This window comes from Salvelinus alpinus, chromosome 13 (assembly GCF_045679555.1).
Source record: "Salvelinus alpinus chromosome 13, SLU_Salpinus.1, whole genome shotgun sequence".
NCBI lineage: Eukaryota > Metazoa > Chordata > Actinopteri > Salmoniformes > Salmonidae > Salvelinus > Salvelinus alpinus.
In genome coordinates, this window is record NC_092098.1 from 54,978,121 (window position 1) to 55,000,248 (window position 22,128).

General features: G+C 46.4%; 1 protein-coding gene across 4 annotated transcripts in view; it reads left to right on the forward strand.

Moving 5' to 3' along the window:
* Window positions 1–7,536: 7,536 nt before the first annotated feature.
* Window positions 7,537–22,128, forward strand: part of LOC139537942 (mucin-2-like) — a 258,502-nt gene continuing 243,910 nt past the window's right edge. For 3 of the 4 annotated variants that reach the window (XR_011667627.1, XR_011667626.1, XM_071339844.1), the window contains exon 1: window positions 7,537–7,940. Coding sequence is in view for 1 of the 4 variants with exons in the window: in XM_071339844.1 (XP_071195945.1) it covers window positions 7,815–7,940 (126 nt within the window). In the remaining 3 variants the exon portion in view is untranslated. The remainder of the gene's footprint in view (window positions 7,941–22,128) is intronic. The other variant, XM_071339845.1, reaches the window with a different exon arrangement.

Genomic DNA, 22,128 nt, shown 5'->3' on the forward strand with positions numbered 1-22,128 from the left:
TTTCTAGACCAAACAGCTTTGTTCTATCCCCCCCCCTCTTCTTTCTAGACCAAACAGCTTTGTTCTATCCCCCCCCTCTTCTTTCTAGACCAAACAGCTTTGTTCTATTCCCCCCCCTCTTCTTTCTAGACCAAACAGCTTTGTTCTATCCCCCCCTCTTCTTTCTAGACCAAACAGCTTTGTTCTATTCCCCCCCTCTTCTTTCTAGACCAAACAGCTTTGTTCTATTCCCCTCCCCTCTTCTTTCTAGACCAAACAGCTTTGTTCTATCCCCCTCCCCTCTTCTTTCTAGACCAAACAGCTTTGTTCTATCCCCCTCCCCTCTTCTTTCTAGACCAAACAGCTTTGTTCTATTCCCCCCCTCTTCTTTCTAGATCAAACAGCTTTGTTCTATTCCCCCCCCTCTTCTTTCTAGACCAAACAGCTTTGTTCTATTCCCCCTCCCCTCTTCTTTCTAGACCAAACAGCTTTGTTCTATTCCCCCCCCTCTTCTTTCTAGACCAAACAGCTTTGTTCTATCCCCCCCTCTTCTTTCTAGACCAAACAGCTTTGTTCTATTCCCCCCCTCTTCTTTCTAGATCAAACAGCTTTGTTCTATCCCCCCCTCTTCTTTCTAGACCAAACAGCTTTGTTCTATCCCCCTCCCCTCTTCTTTCTAGACCAAACAGCTTTGTTCTATCCCCCCCTCTTCTTTCTAGATCAAACAGCTTTGTTCTATCCCCCTCCCCTCTTCTTTCTAGACCAAACAGCTTTGTTCTATTCCTTCCTCTTCTTTCTAGATCAAACAGCTTTGTTCTATTCCCCCCCTCTTCTTTCTAGACCAAACAGCTTTGTTCTATTCCCCCCTCTTCTTTCTAGATCAAACAGCTTTGTTCTATTCCCCCCCCTCTTCTTTCTAGACCAAACAGCTTTGTTCTATCCCCCCTCTTCTTTCTAGACCAAACAGCTTTGTTCTATCCCCCTCCCCTCTTCTTTCTAGACCAAACAGCTTTGTTCTATCCCCCCCTCTTCTTTCTAGACCAAACAGCTTTGTTCTATCCCCCCTCTTCTTTCTAGACAAAACAGCTTTGTTCTATCCCTCTCCCCTCTTCTTTCTAGACAAAACAGCTTTGTTCTATTCCCCCCGTCTTCTTTCTAGACCAAACAGCTTTGTTCTATTCCCCCCCTCTTCTTTCTAGACCAAACAGCTTTGTTCTATTCTCCCCATCTTCTTTCTAGACCAAACAGCTTTGTTCTATTCCCCCCCTCTTCTTTCTAGACCAAACAGCTTTATTCTATTCCCCCCCCTCTTCTTCTAGACCAAACAGCTTTGTTCTATCCCCCCCCCTCTTCTTTCTAGACCAAACAGCTTTGTTCTATCCCCCCCCCCTCTTCTTTCTAGACCAAACAGCTTTGTTCTATCCCCCCCTCTTCTTTCTAGACCAAACATCTTTGTTCTATTCCCCCCCTCTTCTTTCTAGACCAAACAGCTTTGTTCTATTCCCCCCCCTCTTCTTTCTAGACCAAACAGCTTTGTTCTATCCCCCCCTCTTCTTTCTAGACCAAACAGCTTTGTTCTATTCCCCCCCTCTTCTTTCTAGACCAAACAGCTTTGTTCTATTCCCCCCCTCTTCTTTCTAGACCAAACAGCTTTGTTCTATCCCCCCCTCTTCTTTCTAGACCAAACAGCTTTGTTCTATCCCCCTCCCCTCTTCTTTCTAGACCAAACAGCTTTGTTCTATTCCCCCCCCTCTTCTTTCTAGATCAAACAGCTTTGTTCTATTCCCCCCCCTCTTCTTTCTAGACTAAACAGCTTTGTTCTATTCCCCCCCCCTCTTCTTTCTAGACCAAACAGCTTTGTTCTATCCCCCCCCCTCTTCTTTCTAGACCAAACAGCTTTGTTATATCCCCCCCTCTTCTTTCTAGACCAAACAGCTTTGTTCTATCCCCCCCTCTTCTTTCTAGACCAAACAGCTTTGTTCTATCCCCCCCTCTTCTTTCTAGACCAAACAGCTTTGTTCTATCCCCCCCCCCTCTTCTTTCTAGACCAAACAGCTTTGTTCTATCCCCCCCCTCTTCTTTCTAGACCAAACAGCTTTGTTCTATTCCCCCCCCTCTTCTTTCTAGACCAAACAGCTTTGTTCTATCCCCCCCTCTTCTTTCTAGACCAAACAGCTTTGTTCTATTCCCCCCCTCTTCTTTCTAGACCAAACAGCTTTGTTCTATCCCCCCTCTTCTTTCTAGACCAAACAGCTTTGTTCTATCCCCCTCCCCTCTTCTTTCTAGACCAAACAGCTTTGTTCTATCCCCCTCCCCTCTTCTTTCTAGACCAAACAGCTTTGTTCTATTCCCCCCCTCTTCTTTCTAGATCAAACAGCTTTGTTCTATTCCCCCCCCTCTTCTTTCTAGACCAAACAGCTTTGTTCTATTCCCCCTCCCCTCTTCTTTCTAGACCAAACAGCTTTGTTCTATTCCCCCCCCTCTTCTTTCTAGACCAAACAGCTTTGTTCTATCCCCCCCTCTTCTTTCTAGACCAAACAGCTTTGTTCTATTCCCCCCCTCTTCTTTCTAGATCAAACAGCTTTGTTCTATCCCCCCCTCTTCTTTCTAGACCAAACAGCTTTGTTCTATCCCCCTCCCCTCTTCTTTCTAGACCAAACAGCTTTGTTCTATCCCCCCCTCTTCTTTCTAGATCAAACAGCTTTGTTCTATCCCCCTCCCCTCTTCTTTCTAGACCAAACAGCTTTGTTCTATTCCTTCCTCTTCTTTCTAGATCAAACAGCTTTGTTCTATTCCCCCCCTCTTCTTTCTAGACCAAACAGCTTTGTTCTATTCCCCCCTCTTCTTTCTAGATCAAACAGCTTTGTTCTATTCCCCCCCCTCTTCTTTCTAGACCAAACAGCTTTGTTCTATCCCCCCTCTTCTTTCTAGACCAAACAGCTTTGTTCTATCCCCCTCCCCTCTTCTTTCTAGACCAAACAGCTTTGTTCTATCCCCCCCTCTTCTTTCTAGACCAAACAGCTTTGTTCTATCCCCCCTCTTCTTTCTAGACAAAACAGCTTTGTTCTATCCCTCTCCCCTCTTCTTTCTAGACAAAACAGCTTTGTTCTATTCCCCCCGTCTTCTTTCTAGACCAAACAGCTTTGTTCTATTCCCCCCCTCTTCTTTCTAGACCAAACAGCTTTGTTCTATTCTCCCCATCTTCTTTCTAGACCAAACAGCTTTGTTCTATTCCCCCCCTCTTCTTTCTAGACCAAACAGCTTTATTCTATTCCCCCCCCTCTTCTTCTAGACCAAACAGCTTTGTTCTATCCCCCCCCCTCTTCTTTCTAGACCAAACAGCTTTGTTCTATCCCCCCCCCCTCTTCTTTCTAGACCAAACAGCTTTGTTCTATCCCCCCCTCTTCTTTCTAGACCAAACATCTTTGTTCTATTCCCCCCCCTCTTCTTTCTAGACCAAACAGCTTTGTTCTATTCCCCTCCCCTCTTCTTTCTAGACCAAACAGCTTTGTTCTATTCTCCCCTCTTCTTTCTAGACCAAACAGCTTTGTTCTATTCCCCCGCCTCTTCTTTCTAGACCAAACAGCTTTGTTCTATTCCCCCCCTCTTCTTTCTAGACCAAACAGCTTTGTTCTATTCCCCTCCCCTCTTCTTTCTAGATCAAACAGCTTTGTTCTATTCCCCTCCCCTCTTCTTTCTAGACCAAACAGCTTTGTTCTATTCCCCCCCCTCTTCTTTCTAGATCAAACAGCTTTGTTCTATTCCCCCCCCTCTTCTTTCTAGACTAAACAGCTTTGTTCTATTCCCCCTCCCCTCTTCTTTCTAGACCAAACAGCTTTGTTTTATTCCCCTCCCCTTTTCTTTCTAGACCAAACAGCTTTGTTCTATTCCCCTCCCCCTCTTATTTCTAGACCAAACACCAGCCCACAGTAAGGTTGTTTTGAGTTACTTTACATTTCTACATTATACTGTAGTCATTTAGCAGACGCTCTTATCCAGAGAGACTTACAGTTAGTGCATTCGTGTTAAGGTAGCTAGGTGGGAAAACCAGATATCACAGTCATAGTACATTGTTCCTCAATAAAGTCACTATCAGCAAAGTCAGAGCCAGTAAAAAGAAAAGGGAGGGTAGCCGAAAGGTCGGGAGGGACCGTTCCTCTTGCTGCTCTGTAGGTAACCACCATGGTCTATTAGTGGATGAGAGCTTCGACTGGAAGCCAGTGAGGAGAAGAGCAGAGGAGCGGGGTGACATGAGAGGACTTTCAGAAGGTTGAAAACCAGGCGGGATGCAGCGTTCTGGATAAGTTTCTGGGGGGGACCTGGGGGACCCAGCCAAGAGTGAGTTGCAGTAGTTCAGACGGAAGTGCCTGGGACTAGGACATGCTTCACTTCCTGTGTGAGGTAGGGTCGTACACTACGGATGTTGTAGAGCATGAACCTGCAGGAGCGGGTCACTGCTCTGATGTTGGCAGAGAATGACAGGGTGTTGTCCAGGGTCACTTCAAGGTTCTTCACACTCTGTGAGGGGTACGCCGTGGAGTTGTCAACCGTGACGGAGAGGTCTTGGAGCGGTTAGGCCTTCTTTGGGAGGAAGAGCAGCTCCGTCTTGTCGAGGTTGAGCTTGAGGTGGTGGGCCGACATCCAAACTGAGATATCTGCCAGGCACACAGAGATGTGTGTTGCCACCTGAGTGTCAGAAGGGGGGAAGGAGAAAGAAGTTGAGTCTAATCTGATGTCTGCTACTGTCTGGGACTGCCTGTTGCTGCCTACTACTGCCTGCTACTGTCAGTTACGGGTTTCTGTACGGTATTGGTCAGATGTTGATTTTAAACAATCTTCCCTGTACATGTAACATTGTAAGATGTTATGTACAGTGGCATGCGAAAGTATGCACCCCCCTTTGCATTTTTCCTATTATATTTGAAGATGCTAAAAATTTGCGAAACAAACAAGAAATAAGACAAAACAACCGAAAACTTGAGCCTGCATAAATATTCATCCCCCCCCCCACCGAAGTCAATACTTTGTAGAGCCACCTTTTGCAGTAATTACAGCTGCAAGTCTCTTGGGGTATGTCTCTATAAGCTTGGCACATCTAGCCACTAAGATTTTTGCCCATTCGTCAAGGCAAAACTGCTCCAGCTCCTTTATGTTGGATGGATTCCACTGGTGTACAGCAGTCTTTATGTCATACCACAATTTCTCAATTGGATTGAGGTCTGGGATTTGACTAGGTCATTCCAAGACATTTAAATGTTTCCCCTTAAACCACTCGTGTGTTGCTTTAGCAGTATGTTTAGGGTCATTGTCCTGCTGGAAGGTGAACCTCCGTCCCACTCTCAAATCTCTGGAAGACTGAAACAGGTTTCCCTCAAGAATTTCCCTGTATTTAGCGCCATCCATCATTTCTTCAATTCTGACCAGTTTCCCAGTCCTACACTACGGATGTCCCAGAAGGGCGGCTCAGGCGCCTCCGGACCGAAGGGCGGCTCAGGCGGCTCAGGAAAGACGGGCGGCTCAGGCGGCTCAGGACAGACGGGCGGCTCAGGCGGCTCAGGAAAGACGGGCGGCTCAGGCGGCTCAGGACAGACGGGAGCACCTGGAGGAAGGAAACTGAGACAGCCTGGTGCGTGGGGCTGCCACAGGAGGTCTGGTAGGTGGAGGAGGCCCCGGATAGACCGGACCGTGGAGGCTCACTGGTGGTCTCGAGCACCGAGCCTGCCCAACCCTACCTGGCTGAATGCTCACCGTAGCCATGCCAGTGCGCACTGGGCTATGCACACGTACTGGAGACACCATGCGTAGGGCTGGTGCCATGTACCCCGGCCCGAGGAGACGCACTGGAGACCAGATGCGTAGAGCCGGCTTCATGGCACCTGGCTCGATGCCCACTCTAGCCCGGCCGATACGAAGCGCTGCTATGTACCGCACCTGGCTATGCCTGCGCACCGGGGACACCGTGTGCCTCACGGCATAACACGGTGCCTGCCCGGTCCTTCTCTCTCCACGGTAAGCACGGGGATTTGGCTCAGGTCTCCTACCTGACTTAACCCCACTCCCCGTGTGCCTCCCCCCAAGACATTTTTGGGGCTGCCTCTCGGGCTTCCAACCGCGCTTTCGTGCTGCCTCCTCATACCACCGCCTCTCAGCTTTCGCTGCCTCCAGCTCTGCTTTGGGGCGGCGATATTCACCAACCTGAGCCCAGGGTCCTTCTCCGTTTAAAATCTCCTCCCAGGTCCAGGAGTCCTGAGATTCCGGCCGCTGCTGCTGCCCGTTACCACGCTGCTTGGTCCGGTTGTGGTGGCGATTCTGTAACGTTCGTCGTTGGGAGAAAGAGAGGAGGACCAAGATGCAACGTGGTAAGTATTAATTTTAATAAGAATACTTAAACAAAGAACAAAAACAATAAACCGACAAACGAACGAAGACGAAACAGTCCCGTATGGTTAGACACAGACACAGGAACAATCACCCACAATGACAAAACAGGCTACCTAAATATGGCTCCCAATCAGAGACAACAACTGACACCTGCCTCTGATTGGGAACCATATCAGGCCAAACACATAGAAACAGACAAACTAGACATACAACATAGAATGCCCACTCACATCACACCCTGACCAAACAAAACATAGAAACATACAAAGCAAACTATGGTCAGGGCGTGACAGTGGGTGAATACATACGCACGCACCACTTTTCAGTTTTGAATTTTTTTGAATTTTTTGAAACAAGTTATTTTTTTCATTTCACTTCACCAATTTGGACTATTTTGTGTCCATTATATGAAATCCAAATAAAAATCAATTTAAATTACAGTTGTAATGCAACAAAATAGGAAAAACAACAAGGGGGTGAATACTTTTGCAAGGCACTGTAAGATGTTTATTATTGTAATTATGTATTTTGTATGTTGTGTTTATGATGAATCTATGTAATGCAAAGTTTGCAACAAAACAAAAGTTTATTTTTCATTGAACTCCTGACTGTGTTCCAGGACCACCTCCCACTGGGCACAGACGTCAATTCAACATCTATTCCACCTTGGTTCCACGTCATTTCATTGAACCAAGGTGGAAACATGCCCAGTGGGTTGTCAGGTCTGCTCTGGAATCCTGCAGGAATCTGACTCATCAACTCACTTTTCAAGTGACAAACAACAATCTTTACCAGGATTCCATAGTCAGCCTGGTGATGAAAACAGGTTAGTGTACTTCTGAGTGTGACTCATAACGCGCAGTGGGAGATGCTTCTGTAAATGTGTGTGTGTTTATGTGTGTGTGTACATGAGTACATGTGTGTAGATGGGTGAATGTGTGTGTGTCTCAGAGCAGGCTGGTGGGAGGAGCTATAGGAGGACTGGCTGGAATGGAATAGATGGAAAAGACTCACTGTGGTTTCCATGGTTTCCATGTTTGATGTGTCTGATTCCATTCCATGTATTCCATTCCAGCCATTACAAAGAGCCTGTCCTCCTATAGCTCCTCCCACCAGCCTCCATTGGCAGGTGTGTGTGTGCTAACGTTCTTACATACTTGTGTGCGTGTGCATGTGTGTGTGTGTGTGTGTGTGTGTGTGTGTGTGCGTGCGTGCGTGCGTGCGTGGGTGTGTGTGTGTGTGTGGGCAGTTCAGTGTGCTTGCAGGTTAATATGCGCATGTGCCTCTACTGTACATGTATCTATTAAAGCAGAGTCAGTACTCAGAGAGACTCAGACCGAGACACACAGAGAGAGAGAGACAGACAGGGAGACAGCTTGACAAAGAGCCTGGGAGACAGACAAAGACAGACAGTCAGACAGACAGACAGACAGACAGACAGACAGACAGACACCATGTCTCCCTCCCAGTCCTCACTACTACTACTGCTGCTGATGGTCTCCTGCTCCGGGGCCACCCACTTCTTAGGAGGAACCATGACCTTCAACTTCATAGGGACCTACTCAGACGGAACCTACAGGGTGAGACCAATGACAATGATGATGCTTCCTATTAAAGATGCACTAAGCAGAAATCACTCTGCCATTTCCTGGTTGATATAATTCTAATAGTTTGTCTAATTTCAGTTTGTGACAAAACAAGCATGTATAGTGTAGATCTAAACTGCTGTGAAATATATTTTCAATAACCAACAATATAGTATGTTCAGCTGTTTGAAACTGGTGTACAGAACTGAAAGTAAAAGACACAAAAAGACAGATCTATAACTCACATTTCTACGTATTGCAGCTTCAAGTGTCATGAAGTGTTTTCTTCCAATAGAGAGAAATTATAATTTGTTCTTGCTGTCATCTTCATGGGGTTGGAGTTTTACTGGTAACTTTCTAAATGTACCAGTAAACTACCAGAATGTACCAGTAAACTACCAAATGTACCAGTAAACTACCAGAATGTACCAGTAAACTACCAAATGTACCAGTAAACTACCAAATGTACCAGTAAACTACCAAATGTATCAGTAAACTACCAATTGTACCAGTAAACTACCAAATGTACCAGTAAACTACCAGAATTACCAGTAAACTACCAAATGTACCAGTAAACTACCAAATGTACCAGTAAACTACCAGAATTACCAGTAAACTACCAAATGTACCAGTAAACTACCAATTGCACCAGTAAACTACCAAATGTACCAGTAAACTACCAGAATTACCAGTAAACTACCAAATGTACCAGTAAACTACCAGAATGTACCAGTAAACTACCAGATGGTACAAGTAAACTACCAGAATGTATCAGTAAACTACCAGAATGTACCAGTAAACTACCAAATGTACCAGTAAACTACCAGAATGTACCAGTAAACTACCAGTAAACTACCAGAATGTATCAGTAAACTACCAGAATGTATCAGTAAACTACCATATTGTACCAGTAAACTACCAGAATGTACCAGTAAACTACCAAATGTACCAGTAAACTACCAGAATGTACCAGTAAACTACCAGAATGTACCAGTAAACTACCAGAATGTACCAGTAAACTACCAGAATGTACCAGTAAACTACCAAATGTACCAGTAAACTACCAGAATGTACCAGCAAACTACCAGATGGTACCAGTAAACTACCAGAATTTATCAGTAAACTACCAGATTGTACCAGTAAACTACCAAATGTACCAGTAAACTACCAGAATGTACCAGTAAACTACCAGTAAACTACCAGAATGTATCAGTAAACTACCAGAATGTACCAGTAAACTACCAGATTGTACCAGTAAACTACCAGAATGTACCAGTAAACTACCAGAATGTACCAGTAAACTACCAAATGTACCAGTAAACTACCAGAATGTACCAGTAAACTACCAGAATGTACCAGTAAACTACCAGAATGTACCGGTAAACTACCAGAATGTACCAGTAAACTACCAAATGTACCAGTAAACTACCAGAATGTACCAGTAAACTACCAGAATGTACCAGTAAACTACCAGAATGTATCAGTAAACTACCAGAATGCACCAGTAAACTACCAAATGTACCAGTAAACTACCAGAATGTACCAGTAAACTACCAGAATGTGCCAGTAAACTACCAGATTGTACCAGTAAACTACCAGATTGTACCAGTAAACTACGAGATTGTACCAGTAAACTACAAGAATGTACCAGTAAACTACCAGAGTTTACCAGTAAACTACCAGAGTGTACCAGTAAACTACCAGAGTGTACCAGTAAACTACCAAATGTACCAGTAAACTACCAGAATGTACCAGTAAACTACCAAATGTACCAGTAAACTACCAAATGTACCAGTAAACTACCAGAATGTACCAGTAAACTACCAGATGGTGCCAGTAAACTACCAGAATGTATCAGTAAACTACCAGAATGTACCAGTAAACTACCAAATGTACCAGTAAACTACCAGAATGTACCAGTAAACTACCAGAATGTACCAGTAAACTACCAGAATGTACCAGTAAACTACCAGAATGTACCAGTAAACTACCAAATGTACCAGTAAACTACCAGAATGTACCAGCAAACTACCAGATGGTACCAGTAAACTACCAGAATTTATCAGTAAACTACCACATTGTACCAGTAAACTACCAAATGTACCAGTAAACTACCAGAATGTACCAGTAAACTACCAGTAAACTACCAGAATGTATCAGTAAACTACCAGAATGTACCAGTAAACTACCAGATTGTACCAGTAAACTACCAGAATGTACCAGTAAACTACCAGAATGTACCAGTAAACTACCAAATGTACCAGTAAACTACCAGAATGTACCAGTAAACTACCAGAATGTACCAGTAAACTACCAGAATGTACCGGTAAACTACCAGAATGTACCAGTAAACTACCAAATGTACCAGTAAACTACCAGAATGTACCAGTAAACTACCAGAATGTACCAGTAAACTACCAGAATGTATCAGTAAACTACCAGAATGCACCAGTAAACTACCAAATGTACCAGTAAACTACCAGAATGTACCAGTAAACTACCAGAATGTGCCAGTAAACTACCAGATTGTACCAGTAAACTACCAGATTGTACCAGTAAACTACGAGATTGTACCAGTAAACTACAAGAATGTACCAGTAAACTACCAGAGTTTACCAGTAAACTACCAGAGTGTACCAGTAAACTACCAGAGTGTACCAGTAAACTACCAAATGTACCAGTAAACTACCAGAATGTACCAGTAAACTACCAAATGTACCAGTAAACTACCAAATGTACCCATAAACTACCAGAATGTACCAGTAAACTACCAGATGGTGCCAGTAAACTACCAGAATGTATCAGTAAACTACCAGAATGTACCAGTAAACTACCAAATGTACCAGTAAACTACCAGAATGTACCAGTAAACTACCAGAATGTACCAGTAAACTACCAGAATGTACCAGTAAACTACCAGAATGTACCAGTAAACTACCAAATGTACCAGTAAACTACCAGAATGTACCAGCAAACTACCAGATGGTACCAGTAAACTACCAGAATTTATCAGTAAACTACCAGATTGTACCAGTAAACTACCAAATGTACCAGTAAACTACCAGAATGTACCAGTAAACTACCAGTAAACTACCAGAATGTATCAGTAAACTACCAGAATGTACCAGTAAACTACCAGATTGTACCAGTAAACTACCAGAATGTACCAGTAAACTACCAGAATGTACCAGTAAACTACCAAATGTACCAGTAAACTACCAGAATGTACCAGTAAACTACCAGAATGTACCAGTAAACTACCAGAATGTACCGGTAAACTACCAGAATGTACCAGTAAACTACCAAATGTACCAGTAAACTACCAGAATGTACCAGTAAACTACCAGAATGTACCAGTAAACTACCAGAATGTATCAGTAAACTACCAGAATGCACCAGTAAACTACCAAATGTACCAGTAAACTACCAGAATGTACCAGTAAACTACCAGAATGTGCCAGTAAACTACCAGATTGTACCAGTAAACTACCAGATTGTACCAGTAAACTACGAGATTGTACCAGTAAACTACAAGAATGTACCAGTAAACTACCAGAGTTTACCAGTAAACTACCAGAGTGTACCAGTAAACTACCAGAGTGTACCAGTAAACTACCAAATGTACCAGTAAACTACCAGAATGTACCAGTAAACTACCAAATGTACCAGTAAACTACCAAATGTACCAGTAAACTACCAGAATGTACCAGTAAACTACCAGATGGTGCCAGTAAACTACCAGAATGTATCAGTAAACTACCAGAATGTACCAGTAAACTACCAAATGTACCAGTAAACTACCAGAATGTACCAGTAAACTACCAGTAAACTACCAGAATGTATCAGTAAACTACCAGAATGTACCAGTAAACTACCAGATTGTACCAGTAAACTACCAGAATGTACCAGTAAACTACCAAATGTACCAGTAAACTACCAGAATGTACCAGTAAACTACCAGAATGCACCAGTAAACTACCAGAATGTACCAGTAAACTACCAGAATGTACCAGTAAACTACCAAATGTACCAGTAAACTACCAGAATGTACCAGTAAACTACCAGATGGTACCAGTAAACTACCAGAATTTATCAGTAAACTACCAGAATGTACCAGTAAACTACCAAATGTACCAGTAAACTACCAGAATGTACCAGTAAACTACCAGTAAACTACCAGAATGTATCCGTAAACTACCAGAATGTACCAGTAAACTACCAGATTGCACCAGTAAACTACCAGAATGTACCAGTAAACTACCAGAATGTATCAGTAAACTACCAAATGTACCAGTAAACTACCAGAATGTACCAGTAAACTACCAGAATGTACCAGTAAACTACCAGATTGTACCAGTAAACTACCAGATTGTAACAGTAAACTACGAGATTGTACCAGTATACTACAAGAATGTACCAGTAAACTACCAGAGTGTACCAGTAAACTACCAGAGTGTACCAGTAAACTACCAGTAAACTACCAGAGGGTACCAGTAAACCACCAGAATGTACCAGTAAACTACCAGGGTGTACCAGTTAACTACCAGATTGTACCAGTAAACTACCAGAATGTACCAGTAAACTACCAGAATGTACCAGTAAACTACCAGAATGTACCAGTGAACTAGTTTACAGATAGATAAATAGATCTAAACGGATACCACATTACCGGATTCCTGCCGCAAGCTCTGGACCATTACACAGGATCATCGCAGCTTGCTAGCTGCAACCAAGTGGCTATTGTACCCTTATCCTACTCCTCCTCTGTTCCTCTGGTGATGTAGAGGTTAACCCAGGCCCTGTAGCCCCAGTACTAGACCTATTCCCCAGGCGCTGTCACGACTTCCGCCGAAGTCGGTCCCTCTCCTTGTTCGTTCGGCGGTCGAAGTCACCGGCCTTCTAGCCATCGCCGATCCACTTTCCATTTTCCATTTGTTTTGTCTTTGTCTTACACACCTCGTTTCAATTCCCCAATTACTTGTTCATTATTTAACCCTATGTTCCCCCATGTTTGTTTGTGAGTAATTGTTTATTGTATTGCGGTCCGTATTGCGGTCCGTATTGTGTGGCCTTGTATTTATATTACATGTATTGTGTTTATATTGAGTAAATTGCTTTCTTTACTCATATCTGCTGTCCTGCGCCTGATTCATCTCACCAGCTACACACAGAAGCATTACAGAATAACTAACCTGAAATGGAGTCAGCAGGATCAGAAGAAAAGTGCGTCCAGCAGTACGCGACCATGTTACATCATCTGGGCACCGCCATGGATCACGTGCTGCAGACGATGGATAGATGGGAGAGAGAAGGAGGTCCTCCAACGCCTCCACCAGCCCCACTACCGCCGACCCCACTGTCCACCCCTCTTTCACCCGGTCCCAGCGGGATTCGGCTCGCGCTCCCGAGGGAGTATAATGGGACGGCTGCCGAGTGCCAGCGGTTCCTACTACAGCTGGAGCACTACCTGGTGACCGTCCACCCGGCTCATTCGGGACGTGGCAAAGCCGTATGGAGTGAAGGAGACGCGGCGTTGGAGCATTACTCAGAGCTTTCGGGCAATTTTTGACCACCCGCCTGCCTTAGGTGAACGACTGTTCCAGCGCGGGATGGAACGACAGGGTCCTGATCGATCACTACAGAGTGAGTCACTGTTCAGTGTGTCAGGCTACACCAGACAGGGGGGAGGGGCACCTCTGCGCGAGGACGTCCGTCAGGAGTTGGCCTGCATAGAGACACTACCTTCACATTGGACCAGCTGGTGGACCTGTCCACCCGGCTGGACAACCTGCTGACTACCCGCGTACGTCCGGATCGGGGCCTGTCAGTTCCATCCCCCTCCGCTCCGACGCCCATGGAGCTGGGAGGTGCTGCACTTAGGGCGACCGGTGGAGGGGCCATTCCCTGCACCATCTATGGCCTCAGAGGGCACACTGCTGGTCAGTGCTGGGGGGGTTCCTCAGGGAGTCGAGGCAGCAGGCAGGGCACTGTCGTGTCACCCCAGGTGAGTCGGCACCAGGCTCACCCAGAGCCCCCTGTTGCTCACATGTATGTGTTTATCAAATTTCTTGAGTTTTCCCCGCATTCCCAGCATAAGGCGCTCGTAGATTCAGGCGCAGCTGGGAATTTTATTGACCGTTCTTTTGCCCATAGTTTAGGGATCCTCATTGTTCCTGTGGATATGCCCTTCCCTGTGCACGCCCTAGATAGTCGACCATTAGGGTCAGGGCTGATTAGGGAGGCCACCGCTCCACTAGACATGGTTACGCAGGAGGGTCACAAGGAGAGAATCAGTCTCTTCCTTATTGACTCTCCTGCATTTCCCATGGTGCTGTGCCTAACCTGGTTGGCCTGTCATGACCCCACTATTTCGTGGCAACAGAGGGCTCTGAAGGGGTGGTCACGAGAGTGCTCAGGGATTTCCATCGGTGCAAGTCCAGACCAGGTCTCCACCGTGCGCATCCCCTCAGAATATGCCGATTTGGCTTTCGCCTTCTGTAAGAAGAAGGCGACTCAATTACCACCCCATCGACGGAAGGATTGTGCGATAAATCTCCTGGTAGACGCAGCACTTCCCAGGAGTCACGTGTATCCTCTGTCACAGGAGGAGACGGCGGCTATGGAAACATATGTCTCCGAATCTCTGGGGCAGGGATACATTTGGCCCTCCACTTCACCTGCCTCCTCGAGTTTCTTTTTTGTGAAGAAGAAGGATGGAGGTCTGCGCCAATGTATTGACTATCAGGTTATCAATCAGATCACTGTGAGGTACAGCTACCCGCTGCCTCTTATCGCCAGTGCGATCGAGTCAATGCACGGGGCGCACTTCTTCACAAAATTGGATCTCAGGAGCGCTTTCAACCTGGTGCATATCCGGGAGGGAGGCTAGTGGAAGACGGCATTTAGTACCACCTCTGGGCACTATGAGTACCTCGTCATGCCATACGGGTTGATGAATGCTCCATCAGTCTTCCAGGCGTTTGTAGACGAGATTTTCCGGGACCTGCACGGGCAGGGTGTAGTGGTGTATATTGATGACATTCTGATATACTCCGCTACACGCGCCGGGCATGTGTCCCTGGTGCGCAGGGGGCTTGGTCGCCTGTTGGAGCATGACCTGTACGTCAAGGCTGAGAAATGTCTATTCTTCCAAGAGTCCGTCTCCTTCCCAGGGTATCGCATTTCCACTTCAGGGACCGCATTTCAGCCGTGCGTAATTGGCCGACTCCCACCACAGAAAAGGAAGTGCAGCGGTTTCTAGGGTTTGCCAACTACTACCAGAGGTTTTTCCGGGGTTTTGGTCAGGTAGTGGCTCCCATTACCTCACTGCTGAAGGGGGGACCGGTGCGACTGCAGTGGTCGGCTGAGGCGGACAGGGCTTTTGGTCACCTGAAGGCTCTGTTTACCTCGGCTCCGTGCTGGCTCATCCGGATCCCTCTTTGGCATTCATAGTGGAGGTGGACACGTCCGAGGCTGGGATAGGAGCCGTGCTCTCTCAGTGCTCGGGCACGCCACCAAAGCTCCGCCCACGTGCTTTCTTTTTGAAGAAGCTCAGCCCGGCGGAGCGAAACTATGATGTGGGGGACCGGGAGTTGTTGGCTGTTGTCAAAGCTCTGAAGGCGTGGAGACATTGGCTTGAGGGGGCTAAACACCCTTTTCTCATCTGGACTGACCACCGCAATCTGGGATACATCCGGGAGGCGAGGAGACTGAACACTCACCAGTTAAGGTGGGCCATGTACTTTACCCATTTTGGTTTCACTCTGTCTTACAGACCAGGTTCCCAGAACGCAAAGGCAGACGCATTGTCCCGGATGTATGATACAGATGAGTGGTCCATAGATCACACTCCCATACTTCCGGCCTCTTGCCTGGTGGCACCGGTGGTGTGTGAGCTGGACGCGGACATCGAGCAGGCGTTACGCACAGAACCCACTCCCCCCCCAGTGTCCAGCTGGGCGCCTGTACGTTCCGTCTGCTGTCCCCGACCGTTTGATCTATTGGGCCCACACGTCACCCTCCTCTGGTCGCCCTGGCATCGGTTGGACGGTGCGTTGCCTTAGTGGGAAGTACTGGTGGTCCACCTTGGCCAAGGTGAGGGTTTATGTTTCCTCCTGCTTTGTGTGCACCCAGTGCAAGGCGCCCAGGCACCTGCCCAGAGGAAATTTACAACCCCTACCCGTTCCACAACGGCCGTGGTCGCACCTATCGGTGGACTTCCTGACGGATCTTCCTCCCTCACAGTGTAACACCACGATCCTGGTCGTTGTGGATCGGTTTTCTAAGTCCTGCCGACTCCTCCCTTTGCCCGGTCTCCCTACAGCCCTACAGACTGTGGACGCCCTGTTCACTCACGTCCTCCGGCACTACGGGGTGCCTGAGGACAAAGTCTCTAATCGGGGTCCTAAGTTCACGTCCAGGGTCTGGAGAGCGTTCATGGAACGTCTGGGGGTCTCGGTCAGCCTCACCTCAGGTTTTCACCCCGAGAGTAACGGGCAGATGGAGAGAGTAAATCAGGATGTGGGTAGGTTTCTGCGGTCTTATTGCCAGGACCGGCCAGGGGAGAGGGCGGCGTTCATCCCTTGGGCAGAGATGGTCCAAAACTCCTCCACTAACCTCTCTCCCTTCCAGTGCGTCCTGGGGTATCAGCCGGATCTGGCACCTTGGCATCAGAGCCAGATTGAAGCTCCTGTGGTGGATGAATGGTTTAAGCGCTCGGAGGAGACCCGGGACGCCGCACATTTGCACCTGCAACGGGCCATGAGGCGGCAGAAGGCGAGCGCCGACCGCCTCCGCAGTGAGGCGGGGTCTGGCTCTCGACCTGAAACATGCCCCTCCTCCTGCCCTGCCGGAAACTGGGACCGCGGTTTGTGGGGCCATTCACAGTCCTGAGGAGACTTAACGAGGTATGCTACAGGTTACAGATTACCGAATTTATCCGTCGTTCCATGTGTCTCTCCTCAGGCCGGTGGTGGCTGGTCCACTCTAGGAGTCTGAGGTGCGGGAGGTTCCTCCGCCCCCTCTGGACATCGAGGGGGCCCAGGCGTATGCTGTTCGAGCCATCCTGGACTCGAGGTGTCGGGCGAGGGGCCTTCAGTACCTCGTGGAGTGGGATGGGTTGGTGTCGGCGCGCTAAGGTTGGTGTCCGGTTGGTGTCGGCACCCCGAGGATGGTGTCGGCGCACTGCTGGAGCCGCACGTCATGGAGGGGGGGGTTACTGTCACGACTTTGGTAGAAGTTTGTCCCTCTCCTTGTTCGGGCGGCGTTCGGCGGTCGACGTCACCGGCCTTCTAGCCATCGCCGATCCAGTTTTCATTTTCCAGTCGTTTTGTCTTTGTCTTACACACCTGGTTTCAATTCCCCAATTACTTGTTCATTATTTAACCCTCTGTTCCCCCATGTTTGTTTGTGAGTAATTGTTTATTGTATTGCGGTCCGTATTGTGTGGCCTTGTATTTATATTACATGTATTGTGTTTATATTGAGTAAATTGCTTTCTTTACTCATATGTGCTGTCCTGCGCCTTACTCATCGCACCAGCTACACACAGAAGCATTACAGGCGCTCTCATTTGTTGACTTCTGTGTCGGGTTGGTGTCGGCACCCCAAGGTTGGTGTCAGCGCACGGCTGGAGCCGTGCGTCATGGGGGGGGGGGGGGGGTACTGTCACAACTTTGGTAGAAGTTGGTCCCTCTCCTTGTTCGGGCGCCGATCGGCGGTCGACGTCACCAGCCTTCTAGCCATCGCCGAACCAGTTTTCATTTTCCATTTGTTTTGTCTTACAGGCGCTCTCATTTGTTGACTTCTGTAACCGTAAAAGCCTAGGTTTCATGCATGTTAACATCAGAAGCACCCTCCCTAAGTTTGTTTTATTCACCGTGTCTTGTCTTTGGCATCATTAAATTGAAGACTGGTATTTTATCAAATCAATTCTTTGTAAATATTATTAAGTGATTCAACTAATCATGTAAATGTAATTAACTAGGAAGTCGGGGCACCAAGGAAAATCTTCAGATTACAAAGTTATAATTTTCCTAACATAACTCTTCAGATATTTTAATATCTGATCAACTAGTCTTCTAATTAATGAATTATTCTTTACTTTAGTCTCATTCCAAACGTCGTAAATTTTTGGTTATCTGCATGATCCCAGCCTTTACTATGAATCATCCATACACCAATTGTCTTAATCATTTATTTACTAAATAAATAAATAATCACAGAAATGCATAAACAAACAAACAGTAGGTATGGTTACAGGGTAATGATAGGGGAGGTTCCCTAGTGGGCTAAGCCGATATGACGGCTTGGTGGACAAAGGGAAGTGGGTGTGGACTGAGATGGGCGGGACTTACAAAAGAGACACTACACAGTTGATAATTATATTAATGCTAATCCTTTGCACATGAACGCTCATTCATTCGCGAATAATTGCAATCAATATATATTTACGCTCAGTGTGTCGTTGTGATCTCTGTTGCAATCGTCCGTTTTTCTGTTGGAAAGTTAATCTGCGCATCTCTCTCTCTGCTTCCCTGAAGTATTTCGTAGTTAGAATGGATACTTCAGAGTACCATTCAGAAATGTTCTTATAGAAAAGATATTTCGGCGGTTGTCGGTCTTCGCAATCCAGGTTGACATAATTTCTATCTGCAGACTAGTAATTAGTATTTAAGATTTGCTCTTATTCAGGATCAATAGTCTCAGAGTTTAACCATTTCCACATGTGTAGCCAATGCTAGGAATTCAACAACCATTACAACCTTAGCTTATACTGAGGTTGTTGTGGTCTAAACCTCAAACCTTCTCCCCCTCGGTGATCGAGGTACGCATGATCTGAAGAGGATTTCTTCAGGTTGGGGTTTTATTCGGAACAGTAGAAACGGGCTGCCAGTGACTTTAAAGGGAATACAATTCTCTCACATTAACATGATTACATCATTTCACAAACTCAATTATTTTTTACAATAATTAGACGCAAACCTCATAACGGAGGCTCCTGTATAAACAGAGTTATGGTAATGTGTCTGTATTGTCTTTCATGAGGTCACAAACATGAAACAAAACGGACCGGGTCGTAGCTGGCTTATCCACCGACCGTTTACACATTCTCCAAAACATGGACATTGTTCAGTTCTCAAGTTCTATGTGTCTCTTTCTGCCGGGGGGAAGAGGGTCTCCTCCAGGAATTTACGACCTGAGATAACAGAACCTGGGTGTTGGAGAGGGAGAAAGGAATGCCACGATCTATACCCAGAAAGGGCCACGTCATGACAGGGCCACGCTTTAGCACACTCCGCCAACCCGGATGTCCTAGCCGTGTCTGATTCCTGGTTTAGGAAGGCCACCAAAAATTCTGAAATTTCCATCCCCAACTACAACATTTTCCGCCAAGATAGAACTGCCAAAAGGGGTGGTGATGCAATCTACTGCAGAGACAGCCTGCAGAGTTCTGTCATAATACTAAAACAGTTCCAGCTTCTACTTTTAAAAATACACCTTTCCAGAAATAAGTCTCTCACTGTGCCTGTTATAGACCCCCCTTAGCTCCCAGCTCTGCCCTGGACACCATATGTGAATTGATTGAATTGATTGCCCCCCATCTATCTTCAGAGTTCGCTCTGTTAGGTGACCTAAACTGGGATATGTTTAACACCCCGGCCATCCTACAATCTAAGCTAGATGCCCTCAGTCTCACACAAATGATAAATATCAATAAATCCGTAAACACGGGCACCCTCATAGATATCATCCTGACCAACCTGCCCTCTAAATACACCTCTACTGTCTTCAACCAGGATCTCAGCGATCATTGCCTCATTGCCTGCATCCGTAATGGGTCCGGGGTCAAACGACCACCCCTCATCACTGTCAAACTCTCCCTAAAACACTTCAGCGAGCAGGCCTTTCTAAACGACCTGGCCCGGGTATCCTGGAAGGATACTGACCTCATCCCGTCAGTAGAGAATGCCTGGTTGGTCTTTAAAAGTGCCTTCTTCACCATCTTAAATAAGCATGCCCCATTTTAACATTTTGATCTAAGAACAGATATATCCCGTGGTTCACCACAGACTTGACTGCCCTTGATCAGCACAAAAACATCTTGTGGCGTACTGCACTAGCATTGAAAAAACCCCGCGATATGCAACTTTTCAGGCAAGTCAGGAACCAATATACACAGTCAGTTAGGAAAGCAAAGGCTAGCTTTTTCAAACAGAACTTTGCATCCTGTAGTACTAACTACAAAATGTGTTGGGACACTGTAAAGTCCATGGAGAATAAGAGCACTGCCTCTCAGCTGCCCACTGCACTGAGGCTAGGAAACACTGTCAGCACTGATAAATCTACGATAATCGAGAATTTCAATAAGCATTTTTCTACGGCTGGCCATGCTTTCCACCTGGCTACCCCTACCCCGGCCAACAGCTCTTCAACCCCCACAGCTACTTGCCCAACCCCCCCCCCCCCCACCCCCCGCTTCTCCTTCACCCAAATCCAGATAGCTGATGTTCTGAAAGAGCTGCAAAATCTGGACCCCTACAAATCAGCTGGCCTAGACAATCTGGACCCTCTCTTTCTAAAATTATCCGCTGCAATTGTTGCCACCCCTATTACTAGTCTGTTCAACCTCTCTTTCGTATCGTCTGAGATACCTAAAGATTGGAAAGCTTCCGTGGTCATCCCTCTCTTCAAAGGGGGAGAAACTCTAGACCCAAAATGTTACAGACCTATATCTATCCTGCCCTGCCTTTAAAAAGTCTTCGAAAGCCAAGTTAACAAACAGATCACCGACCATTTTGAATCCCACCGTATCTTCTCCACTATGCAATCTGGTTTCCGAGTTGGTCTCAATCAAGCTCAAGGTCCTAAACGATATTATAACCGCCATCGATAAAAGACAGTACTGTGCAGCCGTATTCATCGATCTGGCCAAGGCTTTCGATCACAGCATTCTTATCGGCAGACTCAATAGCCTTGGTTTCTCAAATGACTGCCTTGCCTGGTTCACCAACTACTTCGCAGACAGAGTTCAGTGTGTCAAATCGGAGGGCCTGTTGTCCGGACCTCTCGCAGTCTCTATGGGGGTGACACAGGGTTCAATTCTCGGGCCAACTCTTTTCTCTGTATACATCAATGAAGTCGCTCTTGCTGCTGGTGATTCTCTGATCCACCTCTACGCAGACGACACCATTCTGTATATATCTGGCCCTTCTTTGGACACTGTGCTAACAAACCTCCAGACGAGCTTCAATGTCATACAACACTCCTTCCGTGGCCTCCAACTGCTTTTAAATGCTAGTAAAACTAAATGCATGCTCTTCAACCGATTGCTTCCCGTACCCGCCTGCCCGACTAGCATCACTACTCTGGACGGCTCTTACTTAGAATATGTGGACAACTACAAATACCTAGGTGTCTGGTTAGACTGTAAACTCTCCTTCCAGACTCATATTAAGCATCTCCAATCCAAAATTCTTTCTAGAATCGGCTTCCTATTTCGCAACAAAGCCTTCATCACTCATGCTGCCAAACATACCCTCGTAAAACTAACCATCCTACCAATCCTTGACTTCAACGATGTAATTTACAAAATAGCCTCCAACACTCTACTCAGCAAATTGGATGTAGTCTATCAGAGTGCCATCCGTTTTGTCACCAAAGCCCCACATACTACCCACCACTGCGACCTGTATGCTCTCATTGGTGGGCCCTTGCTACATATTCGTCTTTAAACACACTGGCTCCAGGTCATCTAAAGTCTTTGCTATGTAAAGCCCCACCTTTTCTTAGCTCACTGGTCACCATAGCAACACCCACCCGTAGCACGCGCCCCAGCAGGTATATTTCACTGGTCATCCCCAAAGCCAACACCTCTTTGGCCGCCTTTCCTTCCAGTTCTCATCTGCCAATGACTGGAACGAATTGCAAAAATCACTGAAGCTGGAGTCTTATATCTCCCTCACTAAATTTAAGCATCCGCTGTCAGAGCAGCTCACAGATCACAGCACCTGTACACAGCCCATCTGTAAATAGCCCAAACCACTACCTCATCCCCATACTGTTGTTTATTTTTGCTCTTTTGCACCCCAGTATTTCTACTTGCACATCATCATCTGCACATCTATCACTCCAGTGTTTAATTGCTAAATTGTAATTATTTTGCCACTAAGGCCTATTTATT